At 40.5% G+C, this 20,694-nt stretch overlaps 1 protein-coding gene across 2 annotated transcripts in view; it reads left to right on the top strand.

Moving 5' to 3' along the window:
- tbc1d22a (TBC1 domain family, member 22a) overlaps nucleotides 1-20,694 on the top strand; it is a 205,482-nt gene that overhangs the window by 37,948 nt on the left and 146,840 nt on the right. For both annotated transcript variants that reach the window (XM_050036699.1, XM_050036700.1), the window contains exons 6-7: nucleotides 1,347-1,417; nucleotides 17,321-17,449. In XM_050036699.1, the coding sequence (XP_049892656.1) occupies nucleotides 1,347-1,417; nucleotides 17,321-17,449 (200 nt within the window). The remainder of the gene's footprint in view (nucleotides 1-1,346; nucleotides 1,418-17,320; nucleotides 17,450-20,694) is intronic.

The raw sequence follows: 20,694 nt of genomic DNA, 5'->3' as shown, positions 1-20,694 counted from the left end.
AATCTTTAAACCTACCTCTGGAACTTAAGTCTTATTTCCACCAGACACTTTCGGTATGGTACCTTTGGAACCAAAAGTAACCCATCTTCCAAGTGTTTCCACAGCAAACAGCACTCTTTCTCGTGGGTGGGGTTGTTGTCACTCAATGCTCCGTCTAGCACTCACTGTATTTCCACCTTAATCAGTTTGCACCTTGTTTATCGTCCACAGAACGCGGCTGCACGTAGACATTATCAGAACAGAATAAAACAGGCTGCAGTGAGAGTCTCTCTCCATGAGATATTTAAAAATGGCGGGTTTGTGCATTTAGTCCTCCTAAGGCAAGTTCAGGGGTTTAGTGTTGCTGGAGCCCACAGGAACAACGCTCCACAACGTTTTTTTTTTTTTTTTTTTTTTTCTCAGACTGAGGTTTGGAATATATGCAGTTCACATAATCAGATCAAAATTAGTATATCTTTTTAGCTCCACCTTTTAGTACCAGATCTGTGTGCTAGGTACCCCAACAGAAGGGGGACCAAAAATGGGTTAGTACGGAACGGTTTCATTGGTACCGTCCACAACTTTTCAAAGTGGAAACGGGGAAAAAAAAGTGCCAAACTGAACTGTACTACTGAGTGGAAACGGGGCTTAATACTGCTTTTTACCTTTATACCTACCTGCAATGCTTGAACAAGAAAAAGATGATTTCAGTATTTTGGTTTGCATGCATCACGGTTGAATACATGTGATACAATAATATTTTGGTGAAATGTTGTTATCATTAATGTTTAGTATTGACCATGTCATCAACTCAGTAATTAACAAAGGCATCATGGACCACACACTGCACTGGACACAGCTGGAGGCTGGTAAATGCACATTAATTATAGTGGAAAAGACAGAAATTCATACAATTGAAAAATGCTTGATAAGGTACACTTCTTTTTCAAAAATATTAGTTTTTCAGGTGCAACCAAAATGGTTAAATATGAGTTATTTTTCTTTTGTTTTGCTTCCATCTCAATATCTCTTTGGCTTTTAATTGCGTCGTTCTTTATTTGTAATCAGAAAATGTTAAAAACAAGGAAAGAATATGAGGCTGATAGATTTTTAAAGTTGATGGCAGTATCAACATCTGAGATCAAAACCCAAAGTTTTCCGCTCAGATATATGTATTATGCTCTCTGTCGCTGGTGAAAACCTGGCAATGAGAGAAGAATAATACTGGTGATAATGTAATATCTTCGGATATTATCGGCCTGCCATTTAATCAGCTGAGCTCTAGAGGGAAATAAAAGTCTTCGTTTGGAAAGTCCCTGTGGTGAATCTAAAATGAACCCTCCGGTTTTTGTGATCTTGTTTTGCAGAGGAGCTACGGAAACTCAGCTGGTCTGGAATCCCGAGACAGGTCCGACCGATAACGTGGAAGCTCCTTTCAGTAAGTTTCGCACGCAGCACACACACACTCACAGAGATGCTGTACATATATAATGTACATTCAGGCGGTGGCAGGCACATTGAAACAAACACGAATTTGTGTAAAACATAAAAACATGTGCATACAAACACGCTCATAGACAAATACTGTGTAGCCTCGTACATAAACCCGCAAGTGAGAACCTAGATTCATCAAATGCACTCACAGGCTCTCTCTCTCTCTCACACACACACACACACACAGATATTATCGCACAAGTAATAAACACATTACAGAGGATCTTAGGCACACATGCACAGAAAGTTGCTGTCATGTTCCCTCTCCCACCCCCCCTCCCTTTTTTGATTTATGAAGACTGGTAACAGTCCTGCTTTTTTTTCAGACTTCAATAGAGAAAATTAATTGCGAGGCACAAATAATTTATTCATGAGACACGCGGTGTGTTTACTCATTAAGCCATTGTTGTGGTGTACAGCTCCTAGTCTGCAGAGAGAAGACTGGCTTTTTGAACGCCATGACTCTCCCATTAATTACCGCACAATAGCTAATGTGCCGCAGAAAAGATGTCATTAAAGGTGTGTGTGTGTGTGTGTGTGTGTGCATGTGTGTGTGTCCCTGTTTGTGTTTTTTGGTGGTGGGAGGTTACCAACTGGGTGCTTTAACCATTAACGGCTGCTTTGTTTGGTGCTCTACTGAAGTGAGGGCTCTTAACAGCATATGAAGTTGCAAAGCATTGGCTGTAGTGTACACAGCCAGGTACAGGGGGATGGGAGGGGCACCTCAGCTTTTAAGCTGACTGTTTGTGTGTGTGTGTGTGTGTTTGTATGAGGGTGATTTAACTAATGTACCATAGATAACACGCCATTAATGGTTTGTTGGAGTTTGTGTTTGATTGTGCATGTTTGTCTGTCTGTGTTTGCGAGTCTATACATTATGTTTGAATCCATGTGTGGGTAGCAACTTAGTGTGTTCCATGAGTGTACCTATATGCTTATATGCAGTTTGTGTATGAAGAGAACACAGTTGCAAAGCACAGCTGCCCTGCGGCGTGTGTGGATGGACCGCCTGAAGGAGCATGAAGAAACAAAGCAGATTCAAAAATATGAAAAGAACAGAAAACAAAAAAGGAAGAAATGAGGGGACAAGTCGATCTGATCTGTGCTGATCGGACGATCGGATCATATCGATGAATGAGAGGAGCAGCTGTTTGTGAGTCAAAGCAAACTTAGAACCACTGCAATTAATGGTTAAGTTCATCATTCTGCTGCTCTGTCTGTTCTCAGAGTACACAATAAATAACCCAAAGGTGTATATATATATTCCAACAGTGCACCTAATGAACAGTCCAGCTCCAAAAATAGAAAATCAAAACTTGGCGGCAGATGTTTTAATTGTGGCAGGCTGCCAAAAATAAATGTGGGAAACCCTGTTAAGATAAACTAAGCCCATCGCCTCCAGGCTCAAGCTGCATATTTACCCTACAGACATGACAGTGGTATTGATCTTTTCATCTGACCCTCAGCAAGAGAGCAAATAAGCGGATCACCCAGTATAAAATATTCACTCTGAAAGCTGGCTGTAAAAGGTTGTGCTTGTGTCTTTACAGAGAAATCAAATGTAGTCAGCATGAATTCCTTCGAGGAGTTCAAGCTTCTCCTGCTGTAGTTGACTCGTCTGGTGTCTCTTTTTGATGCCCCGTTGCTCCCATAGAGCTCGATTATTCCTTCATTTCAGGAGACAGTCTGGATATGTGATTTACACCTTTCTGTTTGTTATGTTACAAACCAAGACAACACTTTGCTGTTCAACATGGTCACCACAAGCACAGATACTTTATCTTTTGTTTCTCTCTTTCATGGGCACTTACAGATTGGACGTGGTTTAAACAAGATTAAATGCAGCATAAAGGAATAAGACTCATATCTTCATTGAGGACGTGTATGTCCAGATGACTTTGATAGATATATAAGGGGCGTCTTGACTGTGCAAACTTAAGATCCCTATCTGAAGTTATCTCAGCCCCACCTTGCAAGGTTTTCAATACATTTCTGGAGCCTCGTGCAGCGTGAATTATCCCAGGGTTAAATCCAAGGTTTGGATTAAAGCGAAAAGTGGGCACAGTGTCAAAAGCAATCATATCTTCTGAAGTGTCATAACACTTGACTGCCTTCTCTGTCCTGTCTGAGGTATGATCCAGTGCAGAAATAGATAGGAGGGATCAGGCTCGAAAAATCTATTCCCTGTCTGGCACGCACACACACACACACACATACACACATAAACACACATTCAGACTCACAGCCCACGCTTGTATTCCATAAACTTGGCAGAGGCACCTAATAAAACTTCACTCCAGTGGTGTCCCTTGTGCCCTTCTCCTGCTCACCAGCGTGCACCAACTTATTTGATTTTTTTCATCCTCCCCCCAGCAGGCGTGCTTGAGCCCCGCTTCTTCTTCTACCTGACAAAGATGAGAAACAAGTTTTCCCCACTCCGGTCTGAGTGCGGTAATGCTCTCCCCCGACGGCCTGCATTTACCTCCGCATCCCAGAAATTGTATGTAACCGTCTCCACCGTTATTAGCCTGTGTGGAAATTAAAAAGCAGTCAAAGAAAGGAGAAATTTCTCCAACAAAGCTGAATAGGAGAGAGCAATTTCTAGCCTCCCTCTACCTCCTTTCACTATTTGAGCAAGAGGCTCCACAGGTTGCCCCCGGCTTCAGAAACACATCCGGTTGAACTTCCTATTATTTCAGAAATGATGCCGTCTTATTCCATTTTTTTTTAAAGAGCACTTTGTGTCCGAGCCTAAAGGAGAAAGGAGAAATTAAATGGCTTTTCTGCTTTGTGAAAGAATGTCAGCCCATGGCAATATGTACATTTGCTAATGGAGTGTGGCTGTTAAATGTGAAGTGGTGGGAGAGGAGAAAACTAACTGGCTGTGGAAATATTGATAAAGCTAAAGGGTTATATGAGATGTGTCAGGGAGCAGCGGCAGCGGCGACAGATCCAGATATTATTATGTTTAACCGTTACCTTACAACAGTACACATAATTAAATCGCCTGAGAGAAGGGAGCAATGATTTTTCCATTTAAGGCAAGCTTGTGATCACCCTCCCTCGGTATGCACGCCTTAGACAGCACATCTCACACCTCGGCGAGAACATCTAGTTCCTTTACAGTTTGTACACTTCAGCTGCAGATTCACCATCACCTTGCGATATAAAAAACTAACACCTGAGCAAAGTGCTTTTTGTCAACAGATCCAGGACCAGGAACTGAAAGATGTTGCTTTTCTGTTTATATATCGCTCTAGTTTGTATATGTAGGTTGAGGCCAGTCATGATAATTAGTTTATCAACTTATCGTACAATAACTGGACATGACTTTGATATCGATCGTTGTGTTTTAGCCATTATATTGCCAGAATATACAGCAAGGTTTCCCCCTTTTTTCCCCCTCCACCCCCTCAAACTTGCGCAAGTCCAAAGAAAAATAAAATAGCACTTCTAAGGTAACACAGTGTAGCTTACTGGTAGCCTGCAGATGCACTTTTGGAGTGGGAGTGGCACACTTCTGATAACTGCTACCTTGCTAACCCCTTGTAACAAGCCAGAAATGCACCGTCGCCCAGAATCCATCAGCAAACCGCTCGGCTCCCAGGGCTTCCACCCCCGATAGCCGACTGCAGCACCCCATAAACATTATGGAAGCAACTGTGGTGTTCCTGGAGCTTTGATAAGCTTGTCTGTTAGTCACCACATTTTGTTTTAAGTCTCAAACAAAGTAATGATGGGGATACTTCTATAAAGGAACAATAATTTTAGATATACTTTTTAAAATATAATAACACGTGTTAATTGGTATAAATATTTCAATTCCAATGTGAAACTATTAAGAATTAAAAGTCAATTTCTGGCTAAAAGGGTGTACTTGCATTATTATGCTGTTATTTTATCGTTATATTAGTGGCATAAAGCAGTGGTTCCCAACTGGTGGGTCGCGGTCCAAAAGTGGGCTGTGGATCCATTCTGAATGGACCGCAAGTGGCTCGCAAATGTTAAGTTTGTAAGAGAACACTCTTTACTTTGAAGTACAGTGAATTTCTGGCACAGAGCTTTTATTTTGGAGGGCAGTTTCCTGCTGTAGAGTGAGTGACCAATGGACAGTTTCTTGACAGAGACAGGAAACTAAAATGTATTAAACTGTGTGGACCTTGAACTAATGACTAAGGAGAAATCTTGACCTCCTGGCTGAACCAGTTCGGAACCACTGGCATAAAGTATTCTCAAAATGACAATAATATCATTTATACCTATTATTTCTGGAACAAAATATCATCCAACAAAAGTAGTAATCATGACGGGCCGGTGCATGTGGAATACACCCTCTGCATTTGACCTGTAAAGGATGGGTCCCCCTCCATAGAGAACATGATTGACAAGCAGCACTGCATATTGCTTACTGTGTAGTATTTGTTCCTCCTCTGGATTTTAAAATGACTTGTTAACTGAGTAAGAGAAAGAAGTAATTTTTATGAGTAGAACATCAAGAACATAAGAGATGTAAGTCGAATCAGTTAAACCTTGAAGAACTGTCGATGTATGGGATTAGATATCAGAGAAGCACTTCAAATGATTTTGTTTTCAAAAAGATTAATAAATAAAGTTATATTTATTGCAAATATAGAAAAGACAAAGTCAATTCAGGGTGTGAAATAGCAAACAGCATCCCAGACTCAAGCTTTGCCAGACCACAATTTTCAGCTCAATTGATGTGTTCTGGCAAAACGTGGGTTGGATGACGGCACGTCTTGCTTGGCTGTTATTGGTAATTTTGTTTGGAAGACCAAAGTTGCAGTCAAGGAAACATTGTTAAACCTAAACTTTCCACCAAAATAAACTTCTGAATAAATTTGAGGTAAGAAAAAAAATTGCAGATTCATGCTTAACTTCATCTGGACAAAGTAGCTGAAATTGGGAGGCGGTGAGTCACGGAATGAAATTGATTCTCTTGTGGATGTTTCCAAACTCAACTCACCAGATGTAAGTCTATAAATGGACACGTAGAGAAACAGGGACAAAAGCATTTAAAAAAAAAAAAAAAAGTAAAGTTTTATTTCTGCAACTTTTGCTTTGCCTGTAGTGGGACAGTTTGTTTCCAGTCTGCTTCCAGAGTAAATGTGTGCCTGCTAAGTAGAAATCAATTTAGATTGCGAGAAGACTAAAAAAAAAAAAGAAAAAAACAAATTCATTTAAATTCCCCAAATGGATTCCCCAAGCATATTTCCCCTGTTTTTTACAGAGAGCTTACTGAAGTGGAGGATCCATTAGAGGGATGGAAGGATCGAGGGGTAGATTGATGCAAGGAAGAATGAAGAGATGAGGTTTATGTGGGCTGATTAACAGAGGCAGGAGGAAGCACTGTGCCACCACATTTTGTACCACTGGCAGGTCATGCGGAGCTGGCATGCATTTAAGCTTCACTTTCTGTCTTCCCATCTCTCTTTTTTTTTTTTTTATTTTTTTTTTTTATAGAAAGTCTCCACTCACCCTTTTTAACCAGTAGACCACAAATGAAATGGAAATGAGTCACTCAGGTTCAAACATAAGTACACTTGGATTGTGGGCACTTAATGCACTTTACTGTGAGATATACTCACTTATTTTAATTCTCTATTTTCTGAAAGAAAGGCACGATGGTTGTGCTGACTGCATCCTTTTCCCTCTAACCAATTATTATTCAAACTTTTTGTATGTAACTTTCACAAAATCCTTGGAATTAGTGACCCTTCTCTCTGAGGCCGCTAAGTGAACTGCAGTCAGCATCCTGTTCGCGCTCCGGCACATGCAGTCCGTAGTTGCGAGCGAACACCATCGGCCAAAATTGTGACAAACAAGAGACTTACAGTGATTGACCCTCATGTTGAAACAATGTTAGGAAATAAGTGACAGTTATATTTGAAATAATGTTACTTTAAGTAGCATACCATATTCAAATGACCTTACCAGCTAATGCTATGAAGCAACCAGTTACAGATCCATGTTGAACAGCAGCTTGTTGGTTGCCCCTGCAGCACTCTTGGCTTGTAGAAAGTGCTTTGTATCTTTACATTATTTATTGTTTGCTAAATCAATATTGTTTATCATAATACATAAGTTAGTATAATGTATCACGTTAGCTGGGGAAGTAATTTGGCAAGCTAGCCAACTGACATATCCAGTCATAGTATTTTGCTAGCAAAAACATTAGCAAGCAAGCAAGCTAAGTTATTTAGCTAGCTGTAATAAGGCTATGCTGGCGTTGGTTGCTTAGTAATGCTAGCTGATAACATAATTTCCAAACAGCAAGCTGGCTGATTTTCTAGCCAGATCAGCCCTGGAGTATGGATGAATTCAATGAGGGTAATTATTCTAGATTGTATTAGCAATTGACATTAGCAAGCAAGCTAACATTAGCTAACATTAGCCCGCTAAAAAGCACAATATTGCAATATATTTCACGTTAGCGCTTCCTGCAACGTTAGGATTTCTTCTTAGCACTGATGGCCACTGTGATTACGATATGGGGTATTAGGGAATTTGATGTATTTACTGTTTATCAGACAAGAAATGAGACACAAATTAGCAAGCTAGCGCGTTCCGCCTCACTTCTTGCCGCTAGGAAGCTACCTTAGCAGCTGTAGCAACTTGAATTCAGCCGGTACAAACCCCAGAATTGGGATTTACACAGAGCTGGTGGCCAGCAAAGCATGGTGTATAATCCAGGGAAGTGCAGAAAGAGAAGTTTGCACATCTGCCCTCCGTTTCTTAGCTGACATCAGCTAGTGTTGCACACTGTTAGCGCTGTAGCAGAGCTGAAGAGAGGCAAGACACACGGAAACTTGACATCACATCATTTGGAATTTGTCTGAAAATTTGGCCTAAGTCCTTTACGAAGAAATCGGTCCATAGGCTGTTGTAGGCAACTGAGAAAGACGGGAAGTTCTTGAGTTACATTACGACCTGTTTACCCATTGGCAATAAAAAATGAGTAAAACATATAGAAAGTAACTTACAGTACTTTCAAACAAGCAGAATTGTGTCAAAAGTTATAATTATTTCACCCAGTTTACATCCCTGATAATCTGAGAAAACACATATCTGTAACATGTGGGCACATTGAAATATACCAGTTTCCCAGAGCACCATCATTAGAGATAAAGAGTAGTCATAAAATCAAATCACAGTATAGTGTATTACACAGCTTGTGTCCTCTTTATAGTCTTCAAATCCCCTGTGTATGTGTACGTATGTGTACGTGTGTGTATGTGTGCGTGTGTGGTCCTGTCCTACCGAGCAGTAATGCAGCTGCAGTGTGATTGACCTCCACTAAGCTGTCCATTAACCTTCAACACACACATGCTCTCCTCTCCCTCATTTGGCAGAGTGCACATAACACGGGAACCCACTGTTTCGTCGCTGGCCTGTTGTGGCGGTTCGTGTTTGTGTGTGTGTACACTCATATGTTTGCATATGGAGCAGTTTCAACATGTGACGCCACATGGACTTTTTGGCAGAGAGCGACCGTGGAAAAAAAACAGAAAAGAAATCCCAGTCAGTGCTTAGCCTGATTTCCGCAGGCATGAATGTGACCAGTCTGGCTGACTGGCAGCAGCGACAGTCAGAGAGGCAGCAGTCGGGTGGATGGGACAGGAGGTGTGGATGAGTAAGGACTCTGCCTCCTTCACACTATTTTGGTTGTGAAAATATTTTGTTTTTCAGGGTTAGCGACTGAAACTAGCAGATAAAGGGAATAAAATGTACTTTGAATGACAGTATCACTGAAGGTGAAAAGAAAGATACACTAGCAGGGAATATGAAATGTGATGTGTGTATATATGTCATAACACACACGTATGAGTGTGTGGAAACATGTTGTTTGTAGTATGCATATTTTTCACAATTCATGAGTTTGTGTTTGTATGTGTTAGCCGAGTGTGTGTGTGTGTGTGTGTGTGTGTGTGTGTGCGTGTGGGCATCAAATAAGCCCCTAGACTCTCCAGGCTTCTCCAGGGGCCTTGTCTAGGTAAAAAAAAGACTACAAAACAAAAAAGAGAAACTTTTTGTTGCCGCTCTCTTATTGATTTTCCTCTAGACAGTTGCCCAAAATTGATACTTTATGTGTGTGTACATGTGTGTGTTTCGATATGCTTGCTAGCGTATTACAAAAAAGTGGCAGCCAGCTTCCAGAAACAACAAACGGCAGAGTCACAACAAAGCCAAAGATGCACATAGATAGCAAACACACACGTGTAGCGCACACACACACACACACACACACACACACACACAGTCCCTAACAGCCTTTTAAGACCTGTTATGTTTTTTTCCGTGAGGCCTGATGTTCAGACTGTCTCTGTTGGTGCAGGTAGATGAGTGTAGTTTGATGGCGATTCCACTAAAGCCGGTCCAAAAAAGAGTTGGTCTCAGATGTGACTCAACAGCGGCCAAATGCATTCTCCGACAAAAAAGAAGCTCAGTTTAAATTGAGAGTGATGACATATAAATGTAAGAGACAGACAGAGAGATGAAGAGAGCACTGGTCTATGGCGACGGTTGTTCTAAACTTTTGTTCAGTCATGTACCCCCTTTGAAATATATTTTCAGACGAGTAACTCCAGCGGAAAACATTTTTGCTTTACAAAACAGCGCTGCACCATCCATGTCTGATTTCCTAAACAACTTTGTAGCATGCTACATTTCATGCTACAATTCATGTCTAAACAATTTTTTGTCACCAGGCATTAAAACTACGACAGCATTGAGGTTGCACTCATAATTTAGTGATTTAATTATTCGAGTAATTACACACGACTGATACATTTTAAATTAACATTTGAAGAGTTAAAAAAACAACAACAGATAAGAGCCATTTTCAAAATTGAATAAATTACCTGTTTGATTGATATTCCTTTGAGAACACAATAAAAAAACATGATTTATGAAAATTAAAAAAACAACCTTTGAGATATCTTATCAAAACAGCCAATACCAGTTTGATTGACATTCCTTGGCTAGCACACACACACACGAGAACATTATTTAGGAAAATGAATGAAAGTGGAGCTATGTGTGTCTGCAACTGAACCCTTTATCTAAAAACAAATAAAAAATTCCCATGTACCCCTAGGGGTGCCGCCATTTGAGAAACACTGTACTACAGTGTCTGTTAGTTTGCCTTTGGAGCTTTCAGCCACATCTCTACAGTAAGTCGTCTCCAGCGAATGGCTGTGGATCAGGTGTCCACACACTAGACTTTGCTCCCATGAACACATATCTAATTAAATTACCACCGAGGTGACGTTTTGAGCTTCACGCTCTTCATCAAAATGAATAATGAAGAGCGTGAAGCTCCAAACGTCACCTCGGTGGTAATGTAATTAGATATATGTTCATGGGAGCATAGTCTACTGTGTGGACTCAGTTTTAATGTCTTTTGCATGATGTCTTGTCCAGCGCCAAGTATTCATCGTATGGATGTGCGTGCTCTTATTTCATCAGGAATCGTTTCATTGAGATTCAGAATCTCTTTTGCAAGAGAGTCCCATCCAAGACTGCAGTCATAAAGAATGTCACACAAAAGAACAAGCACACTAAAAACACAACAAAAACTTGAGCAAATTTTGTTTTGGCTCAGGTGTTATCATGGAAGCCTAAGTGAGGCACTTTGGTAATGTGATGTAACAAGTCACATAATAAAACATCTTGGAAAGCTTTGATATAAAAAGCCTTACTCCTGATTCCCTTACTAGATTTTGGCTTTTCCTGATCTTTAAACCATAATCCGAAGTCTTTTTTTGCTAATGTAGCTGGATCAGGTGTTATCATATGATCTAAGTGTGGCACTTCTCCACTGCACGGAAAAACTGAGCAAACAGAAAGAGGGAATTCTTCTGAAACTTCATGATGCATTGAAGAAAAGGAAAATCTAAAAGGACTGCTTTTAACCAACACAATCTGACATCATGTGCTACATTTTTGTTTCTATAGTATGTTTTTCAGGTAGGGCTACAACTCAGTTATTTTCATTATCGATCAATCTACTGATTATTTTCTCGATGAAACGTCTGGTTGATTGCATATCAGAAAATAATGAAAAATTCCCATCACAGTTTCCATCACAGTTTCTTGTTTTGTCCAACCAACAGTCTGAAACCCAAATATATTTAATTTATTATCATAAAACACTTAAAAACCTCCAGAAAATTTTCATATTTCAGAAGCTGAAACCAGAGAACTTTAGCTGGTAACCAATTTTCTTTCATTTTAAATGATTAATGGACCAGTCATTGCAGCTCTGATTGTAGTAACACAACCATATACACATACATCGTGGTTAACATTGGTTAAGGCACATTTATACTGCCTTTACATCCGAAAATAAATATGTCTGTTTCAAATGTAAACGTCACTGCTCTCATACTTCCATGCGTCCTTTACGTTGGCATAGAAAATGCCAATAGATGGCACTAAATGCCTGTGGATATTCTCATTTATCCAGGTCATGGTTATCTCAAGGCAATTGAATCGAACGCAACTGGACTTAGTTTTGTCTAATAAGACGTTTCACCTCTTATCAGGGCTTGAAGTTCTCCGGCACGGTGCCGGATTTCCGGCGCAGGGATATTCTGGTGCAGGAATATTTTTTTCTCGTGAATATTTTATCATCTTGCCGTAGCAACAGTGATTTAACCAGTCGCTTTAAAGCAAAGCAAAGTGATAGTTCCAACTACCAATGGTGTATCACATTACTCAAGGTAAACAAGGACTTCTAGCCAATCAGAGGCAGAGTAGGGCAGGCCTTAAGTTTTCACAGTCTCTCATTCAGTCACGCTACAGACACACCGGACGCAGAACCGAAGCACAGCGCCCAGCAGCGGAGGCAGTTTTCAGTCGGCGTCCATGTTAACCTATCTGACTGTCCACACAGGCCAGTGAGCAGAGCGGAGCGCCCGCGGAGGCTCGCACACTGCAGCGCTTTAGTTCGGCATCTGGTCTATTTTTCACACGAGCCGTGAGCGCCTCTGTCAAGCTGGATAGAGCGGATCATACCAAACAGGAAGTCGGACACAGAAAAGACGAGAGAATCCGGCCAATTTTCAAAATAAAATAAATTAAAAGAATAAAAGCCTGTTTAATTATGATGTTGCTTGTCTGTCTATAAATATTTGTTCAGTTTGGTCTAGACGCAAGAGAGATGAAAACACACACACACACAAAGAGAGAGAGAGAGAGAGAAATGGCTACAGGTTGGGGGTTGCAATTCACACATACAGAAAGAGAAAGAGGCGGTGTGGTAGAGATAAGTGAGATAATTTGTGAAGCCACCAATGAGTTGTCACTTGCAAATTAGCTCAGTCAGATAGAAGATGCTCCTTGGTGTCAGAGGTCGTGAGTTCAAGCTTCAACTGATGTAAAACGTACATTTTAATGCGTTCTTGTTGTCTTCCTATTCTGCCACTTGTTGCTCAGAATTGCCTAAAATTGCCCGGCCCCAACCATTTTGTAGTAGCTGATGACCAAATTTTCCTTTTTTGGTGAACTGTTCATATTTCATTATTAAAAACCTTGAAATTGTTATTCTAGCTCCTTGATGTGATACTTGATTGATACTCTCAAAGTGCACCAGATTAATTCATTTAGACGTCAAATGTTCAAAATTTTCTTCCGGGGGGGCATGCCCACGGACCCCCCTAGCGCAGAAGGCCCTCTAAAAAACTTTAAGGCACAGGATTTTTTCTTGCTTCAAGCCCTGTCTTATCCAAGAGGCTTCATCAGTTCATGCTTGTCTGACTAGGCTGGAGCTAGTCTGACAAAAACTAGTCTTTTTTGTCAGACAGCAACAAACAAGGAGGAGGTCGTAATATTGTACCTTTACAACAGAGGTAGCGTTGTAGACAGTGGGGGTCTGTACGGCCGTACACAGTTACATCCCAACACATGGACGCAGAATTCTTTTCCCTATATCACCGATTTGTTCCGTTCCACCATTATTTAAAATTCTTCGTTGTCTCCTATGGTCTTACCTTGCTTGAACTCACTACGCTGCCTCCATGTTCTCCAGTGGTTCTGCCCCTTTTGTAAGCTTTCAAGCACAAAATCTACAAATGCGGACAAAATGAATGCACAGTACAGACACAAGGATCCGTCCATCTCCGCATCTAAAAGTGAGCATAAATTAGCCCTTAAGCTAAGTGGCTTTTTGACCTCTCTTGAAACATTTCGTATTTTTTTGTTACCTGTTACTATTAAAATAAAATAAAATGAAATAAAACTAACACTACATGCTATTTTTTGCAAGCCCCCTGAAGATTGTTCCTTTTGTTGAAATTGAATAAATAACCTGTGCTCTCTTTGTCTTCAATCTACATAATGTTGAGGAACTATTAATGTATGCACTTTAAAAGTTATACTGTAACAACGAATATCTGTAAGGCAATATAAACCATGTAAAGGCAAAGATAAGAAGGACGTTTGTAGGTTTAACAGCTACACGATCCAGCCTTTTATCACAAGGACAAGTTTTCAGAGCCAGCAGTCATGTTTGAGTTGTGTTCTGAAAACTTTATCAGTGTGAATATTTCAGAGCCCCTGGTCCCAGCTCTAGCTTTTAATAGACTTTAGATTTGTTGTTCAGTTTGGAGTTGACTTTCTCCTCATTGCATAAGCCTGACCGCACAAGGAGGATACACACTTTCGCAAATGTATGCTCACATAAACTGTCTGACAAACACGTTCCCAGAAGCATACACACACACACACACACACACACACACACACACACACACACACACATGCTCACTGTTCTGCAGACACACACGCAGATAGGTAGCTCCCCTAAGAGGCAGAACGCATTTGGTCAAGCAGCAGAAAAGTTTTCTCTGCAAAGTGAAGTGTGTCGTTTATAGGCGATGTAATCCCTGGTGGTGGAGTTTGGTTTGTGATTGAACTTGGCCGACAGACTCAAAGCAAGTCGAGGTTTTAGAACAAGAGTTTGGAAATAAAGGCTCATTAAATAGTATATACTGACAGACAAATAATTACGAGAGACACACTAGATAAAATGCCATGCAGTTTCAGACACTGAGAAGACCGTCTAGGTGAATATCTGCGGAGCTGAATTAATGAGTCCCATGTGGAAGCCACAAGCGTGTCTGTGAGCATGTGTCTGCGTGCATGTGTGTCACTAATAGACAGGTATATTAGCTCGGAGACTATTGCCATTTACTTGCTGAAGTTTTTATGGACCTGTACCAGTATCAGTACAACAGCGTAGGGCTTTGCAAATGTTGATATTCAAGTCAAACCAGGTTTTTTTTTAAGTAGTTTATTTGACATAACATGAATTTCAACATTTGAAATCTGCAGAGATATAATTAAACATTAATTTTCATTCCCAGTCCCTGGGCAGGTGAAAAATAATGTAATGTAATAATATGTTACATACAACAAGCATTATAAAATACTGGGATGCGAAGGTTTGTAATGATACTGGAAATCCTAACTTTGATACAATACCTTGAAAAATATGGATATTCAATACTATTTTCAATACTATGGGAAAAATTGACATTGAGGGTAATTTTTTTTGTTAAGAGAAACATAGTCTCTATATACAGACTCTACATTCAGTGAATGTAGAGTCTGTAGACAAACCCCGGCGATCTTGCCTCCGGAAGAAGAGCAGAAGAGCCCTGGTTTCCGGTTGTAGACTGTTTGTAGTCCACGTGATATTGACCAATCAAGTTTGAGCCGGCTGCAGTTGTTGCCAGGTTAAACGGTCCGTGCGGTGAACTAACGAGGCGCAACATAATTGGCATCACTGCAAACTCTGAATCCATCGCAATGATTCAGCATATTTACTTATATATAAACAGAAGTCTGAAACGGAAATTTGCCTCCTCCGCCCAAATCAAACCGTAATGCCAAAAAATCGGGGGTCTGCCCCCAGAGGCTGTATTCGCCGTCTGCTGGAAGTCAGACGCCGAATACAGCCGATGGGTTCCGAGAATGAGAGAAACATAAAACAAGGCTATTACATGACATCAGTTACTTTTCTTGTCTTGGTTAGTTGCAGAGAAAAGCAGAGGTATTAAACGTTACTAATAATTGAAACATTTTTACATTAATTTAAAAAAAAAGTGTGTTGGAGGGAAAGAGGGCTCTTAGAGCTCTGTTTACACAATTTTTCACAGATTTTTACTGATCTATGTGCATTTTTTGTTTTTATTTTACCCTCATTTGGCATTTTATACACATAATTACCATGCCACAATTGAATTACCCTAAAACCTATTCCCAATTAAACCCCCAGTCCCTTTACTAGCCTGATGTGGCTACACATTTTGACAAATAAACGCCTGTCTCAATTAGAGGCCTGGTCTGGTTGCCAAGCTGTTTTTTTTATTTTATGGAAGTTCTTCGGATGTATAAAACCAGGTTGTAGCCTATCTCAAATTCTGTGTCCATTCCTCGATTACCCTGTAAGTTATTCATATTCCTTCAGTCTGTAAGGGTCCTTAGTTCAAAAGAATCAAAAGGGGTTTCTCACGAAAATGAATCCACGTTGTAAGTATTGTTTTAACGGGATAAAGTGGTGTTGTCAGATTTCAGGACCTTTGACATAAGGAATAATTTGACAGTTTGCAAGATGTGCGTATGTACTTTGTTTTTGGGAGTTGTTAAAGATGATCAGTACCACTCTATTTCTGCCAGTTAGAGATACTTTACCAAATTTCAACCAGCTTTGTATCATAACAATGTGGGCAGTATGTGTGAATGAACTGTGGTAAATTTAGCTCGATCTTACCAGTGCCCAGATCTCCCCGCCCCTCACTGCGTTCAAATCCACTGCGTTATCTGGTGGATTTTCGCTGGCTCTAGGGCTGTTGAGGTTATACTTCCTCATTTTTGTAAGCCCACCACTGTGGACACAAGGACTATAAAAGTGGATCGAGAGAAAGACCGTCCCCTTTCTCTTTCTTTCAAACTCAGATCAAACGGTAAAACTACACAGATCTGATCAAATATAAACCAAGATGCTGTGATTGTATTGCCTGTTTCTCATCTAAAATGTCTTCAGAAGCATATTTAAGTGCACTGTTTGGTTGTAATGTGAGAGTTTGTGGACAGGAAGTGAGCGCCATACTTTTTCCTTTATTATGATAATGGAGGCTGAAGACTTTGAGGTCAAACAGTAAAACTAAGCAGTGCTGATCTTACTGTGTTACCTATTCCTCGCCTCAAATGTTTTTTGAGAAACATATTTTATTGCACTGTTTAACTGTACTATGAGATCAATAGTTACCAGCCAGCTGCCATATTGTTTCTTGGAAGAGCAACTTTCATTAGATCACCCACTAGTGGGAGTGTTTATTGGTCCAGTGCATTGCAGTGCATTGTGGTAGTTGTAGGTTTTCTCCTTCTCCTTTCTCTCCACAGTCATTTTTCTCTGTTTCATCTGGTCATGTAGCACCAATTTCAAGTATTTGCATCTTTCTACTGCATCGACAGCCCAGTGTAATGAAAAGACCATTTTCCAGCAGTTAAATACTTCTTTAAACAGCTTTTTAGGAGATGGTTAGCTTAGCTTAAAGACTGGAAACAGTGGAAACAGCTTGCCTGGCTCTGTCCAAATGTAACAAAATCCACCTGCTGGCACCTCTAAAGCTCTCCTATTAACATATCCTATCTTGTTTCTTTTAATCCCTTACAAAACTGAAGTGCAAGAAGAACATTTTTTTTCTTGTTTAATGATTATTTTTTCCATCAGCCTGAGCTCCTGAGTGTGAATTATAGCTGAGGAACAACTGTATCCACTATTAACTCTATCTTCCTCTGTCCTCGTCTCACCTTCTCTCAGGGTTACCTACCAGCTAATGCAGAGAGGAGAGAAAGCGTCCTACAGAGAAAGAGACAAGAATATTTCGGCTTCATCCAGCAATACTATGACTCCCGCAACGACGAACACCATCAGGACACATACAGACAGGTATATGCACACACACATTCACAGATCCTTTTTACTTGTGTGTTTAATCATTTCTTTTACATGTGACTTTTTTAACACCTGTCTGTATCCCTGAGCTTGAAGGACGGAATGAAAGACGGACGACAAAAGGTTCCATTTTCAGTTACAAGAACAACTAATGTATTCCCACAGCACCAACCCAGGACATGTGGTTGTTTCTGTATGTGACTGTGTGTGAGAGAAAGTGTGTGTTTTGACAGGATTTGGCCCCACAGACAGGATTATTGGAACCAGTGCCATGCTTTCCTCTATCCTTTCCTCTTTCTCCCTCATGCACTCATGTACAGACTGATGTCTGTGTGTCTGTCTTCGTGTCTGTCTGTTGACATGGAGGGAGAGTGGTCTGTTCACAGAGTGGAGACAACTGGCCCCGAGCTTCAGAGAGCTGTGTAAATGAACACTTTTCCTTGACTTTGAAAATAATATCTACTTTTACTCTCTCTGTCTTTGTCCGTCTATCTGTCTGTCTCTCTCCCCACACATACTCTTTCATTTTAACGCTCAACTACTTCCCATTCATTTCAAGTCGATAGGAAACATCAAAGTGGGCTGTCGATAGCAAAAACACACATTTCTCATATTCCGTCCAATTTCCCATTGATCTCCTCCGCACTGTGCCAGAAAGCTGGCATACTTTGTTTTGATGACTGTTTGGATCGTGTCTTGATGCCTCGTTTTCTGCCAAATTCGGCTTGTTCCAACACTGTTTGTGTTGACAGACTGAGCGCTGATTTTAAGTGATTTTTTTTTTGCACATGAAAGTATGTTTGTATGTGTTTTTGTGTACATTGTGTTTAGGTAGCTGCGGATGTATTTGCATGCATTACATGTACCTACATGTCTTATGTTTGTCTGTGTCTTTGCTCATATGGGATGGTCCATCAGCCGGCGTAAATCTCTCCATCTGTCTCCATAGTTAGTGTCTCTTCTTGTGTCTGTCCATCTGTCTCTTTTATATAGCTGTTTATGTTGTTGCCCAAACAGCTTGTGTGTATGTTTATACATATGCATATGGATGCAGCCATTGTAGAAGTCCCAGCTTGCACTGCAAGCCTTTTGAAGTACTGCTGTGGTTTTGTTCCATCCCAAGAGAAAGTGTTGAGGAAAAAAATCAGGCTTTGCTCTTTTTTTAGGCTATCAGAAGATTTACACTGAAGTTGTGTGTTTGAAACAACTGATTTAGTTGCACTGGTATCGCTGCGGTAGGCAGTTTTCTGGGAAAGGCAAAACTAAAAGCCAGAATTTGAAATACAGCCTCTACCTGCAGCTCTCAGCTCTCTGTCCTAAGCCCCTCCCACTTAGACGAGCACAGACATACACACACAGTTCATACAGTAACCTGTACGAGCAGTAGTCAGTCATGTCAGTCATCCCAATCATAACTGTGATCCTGATGCCGTTATACAGCAGCAGTTCTGTGAGAATTACCATCCTGTTTCATTTGCAAACCTGTGGGCGGCGGGCCTATAAAGCCCTTTGACATGACACACTGTGATTCCAAGCTCTAGCTACTAGCAACTTTCTGTGCAGGATTCTCTGTCATTAAACCATTCTTTCACCATCTGAAGGGACGTGTACTTGAACATGGCTTGTAATACAGCCAATAGAAACGCCCTCTCTCTGAAATGATCTGTGATTGGCCTGAATCTCCTGTTATGAGCCAAGAGGAGGTGCAGAAATCTAGTGTTGTCTTAGTCCACTTGAATTACAACATGCTGAGTAGCAGAGCCTTGTTATATTATGGGCTTATCACGTTCTTGTGCTAAATCCTTTGCTTTGTCACCTGTCGAATATAAGCCTAAAATTGCTCATGTTTAAGTCTTGCTTTGTTTGACTCTTTTAAAGAGTTACTCATTTACTTTGTAGCCCCACCTTTTTGTACTTTGCAGAGTTATTTCTGTCAGCTTGTGTGATCTTGAGACCTGGCAGTAGCTACCTAAAGTCTGAAAATGGGTAGCTGGAAACATAAAGGCCAGCAAATTTCAACACTGGGCTAAGTGCTGCTGATAGTTGCATGGAGGGTTGTTGATTGTGATGTGGTGAAATGTTGAATTTTCCAACTGGCCACCATCAGTCCAACAACAACTGCCGATATATTCTGGCAAGTGTGTGCACACACCCCTGACTTAGCTTTTGAAGTCTAATAGATGAACAAAAATACAGAATTAACTCACAAAATGTCAAAAAAAATTATTACTGCACATATTTGTCTTATTAAACAAAAAAATACAATCGTTTACCTTCTGAATTCAAGTTTCTCTCCTTAAACAAACTAAGTGTGGCTTTATTGCCTTGTCAGTTTATTTTAAAACTCTAGACAAACAAAATGAAAACATCAGAACCTTCTTGGTTTATCTTTCCACTGTTCTAAAAAACACCAACTCTGGTTTGGTCAAAATAAACCTTAATTCACAGAGTTAGTATAAGACAGTTGTTTTATCACTGAACCTTGTGAGCTGTAAGGGAGCCAAATTTTGTAACGTTACCTTTGTGAAACGTTGCTGTTGTCCCTGGCTTCATATGAGTAGAGGAAAAGTCTGCTAGCCGCTAGCCTAATTTATACAATGTAAAATGCCATAGGCTTGTGCTAATAACATTAGCATGTAGTATTTGTGGAGAAAATGTGTCCAGCAAAAGACAAATGTTTTGTCTGTGAATGCTGCGAGTTATAATGATGCCGATTTCTGTACTTGTGCTTGAAATTGTCTCTATTAAGCCATGTTTAAAGTGTGTTTTGAATGTACTAAACTTTACAGCGCTTCACAGAAACCTGCACCACTGACTGGTGTTTTGGAGGTGTAACTACAGAGTGACACAGACACACCACCGCACAAGTATAAATCCCCCCTTAGATGTGAAAATATGTTTGATCTACACACTATTTTCCACCTGTCCATCTCTCTGCTGGATGCAGCTCTCACTTGTCTTCAGAGGCAGGCCATTAAATTATCATTAAATTCCCCGCAAAAAAGACGACTGGCAATTGGACGGATATATCGGCAATTTATTTTTCCGAGTGCTTACAGAGTTATCCCAGTGAGTGGAAAGCCAGTCCAGGAAAGTGTAATTCCAGGGCAAGTCTGTCCAAAGGTAAACACAGAAAATAGCCCTCTTATTTTGTATTGTAGCTGACTGACTTCAGTCTGAATGGCCACAACCACTTGAATATGACCCAGGTTGACAAGTGCAGGAGGGGGACTTCTACA

Source organism: Epinephelus moara, chromosome 23 (genome assembly GCF_006386435.1).
Source record: "Epinephelus moara isolate mb chromosome 23, YSFRI_EMoa_1.0, whole genome shotgun sequence".
In the NCBI taxonomy this organism is placed as follows: domain Eukaryota; kingdom Metazoa; phylum Chordata; class Actinopteri; order Perciformes; family Serranidae; genus Epinephelus; species Epinephelus moara.
This window is presented reverse-complemented; position numbering and strand designations above follow the sequence as displayed.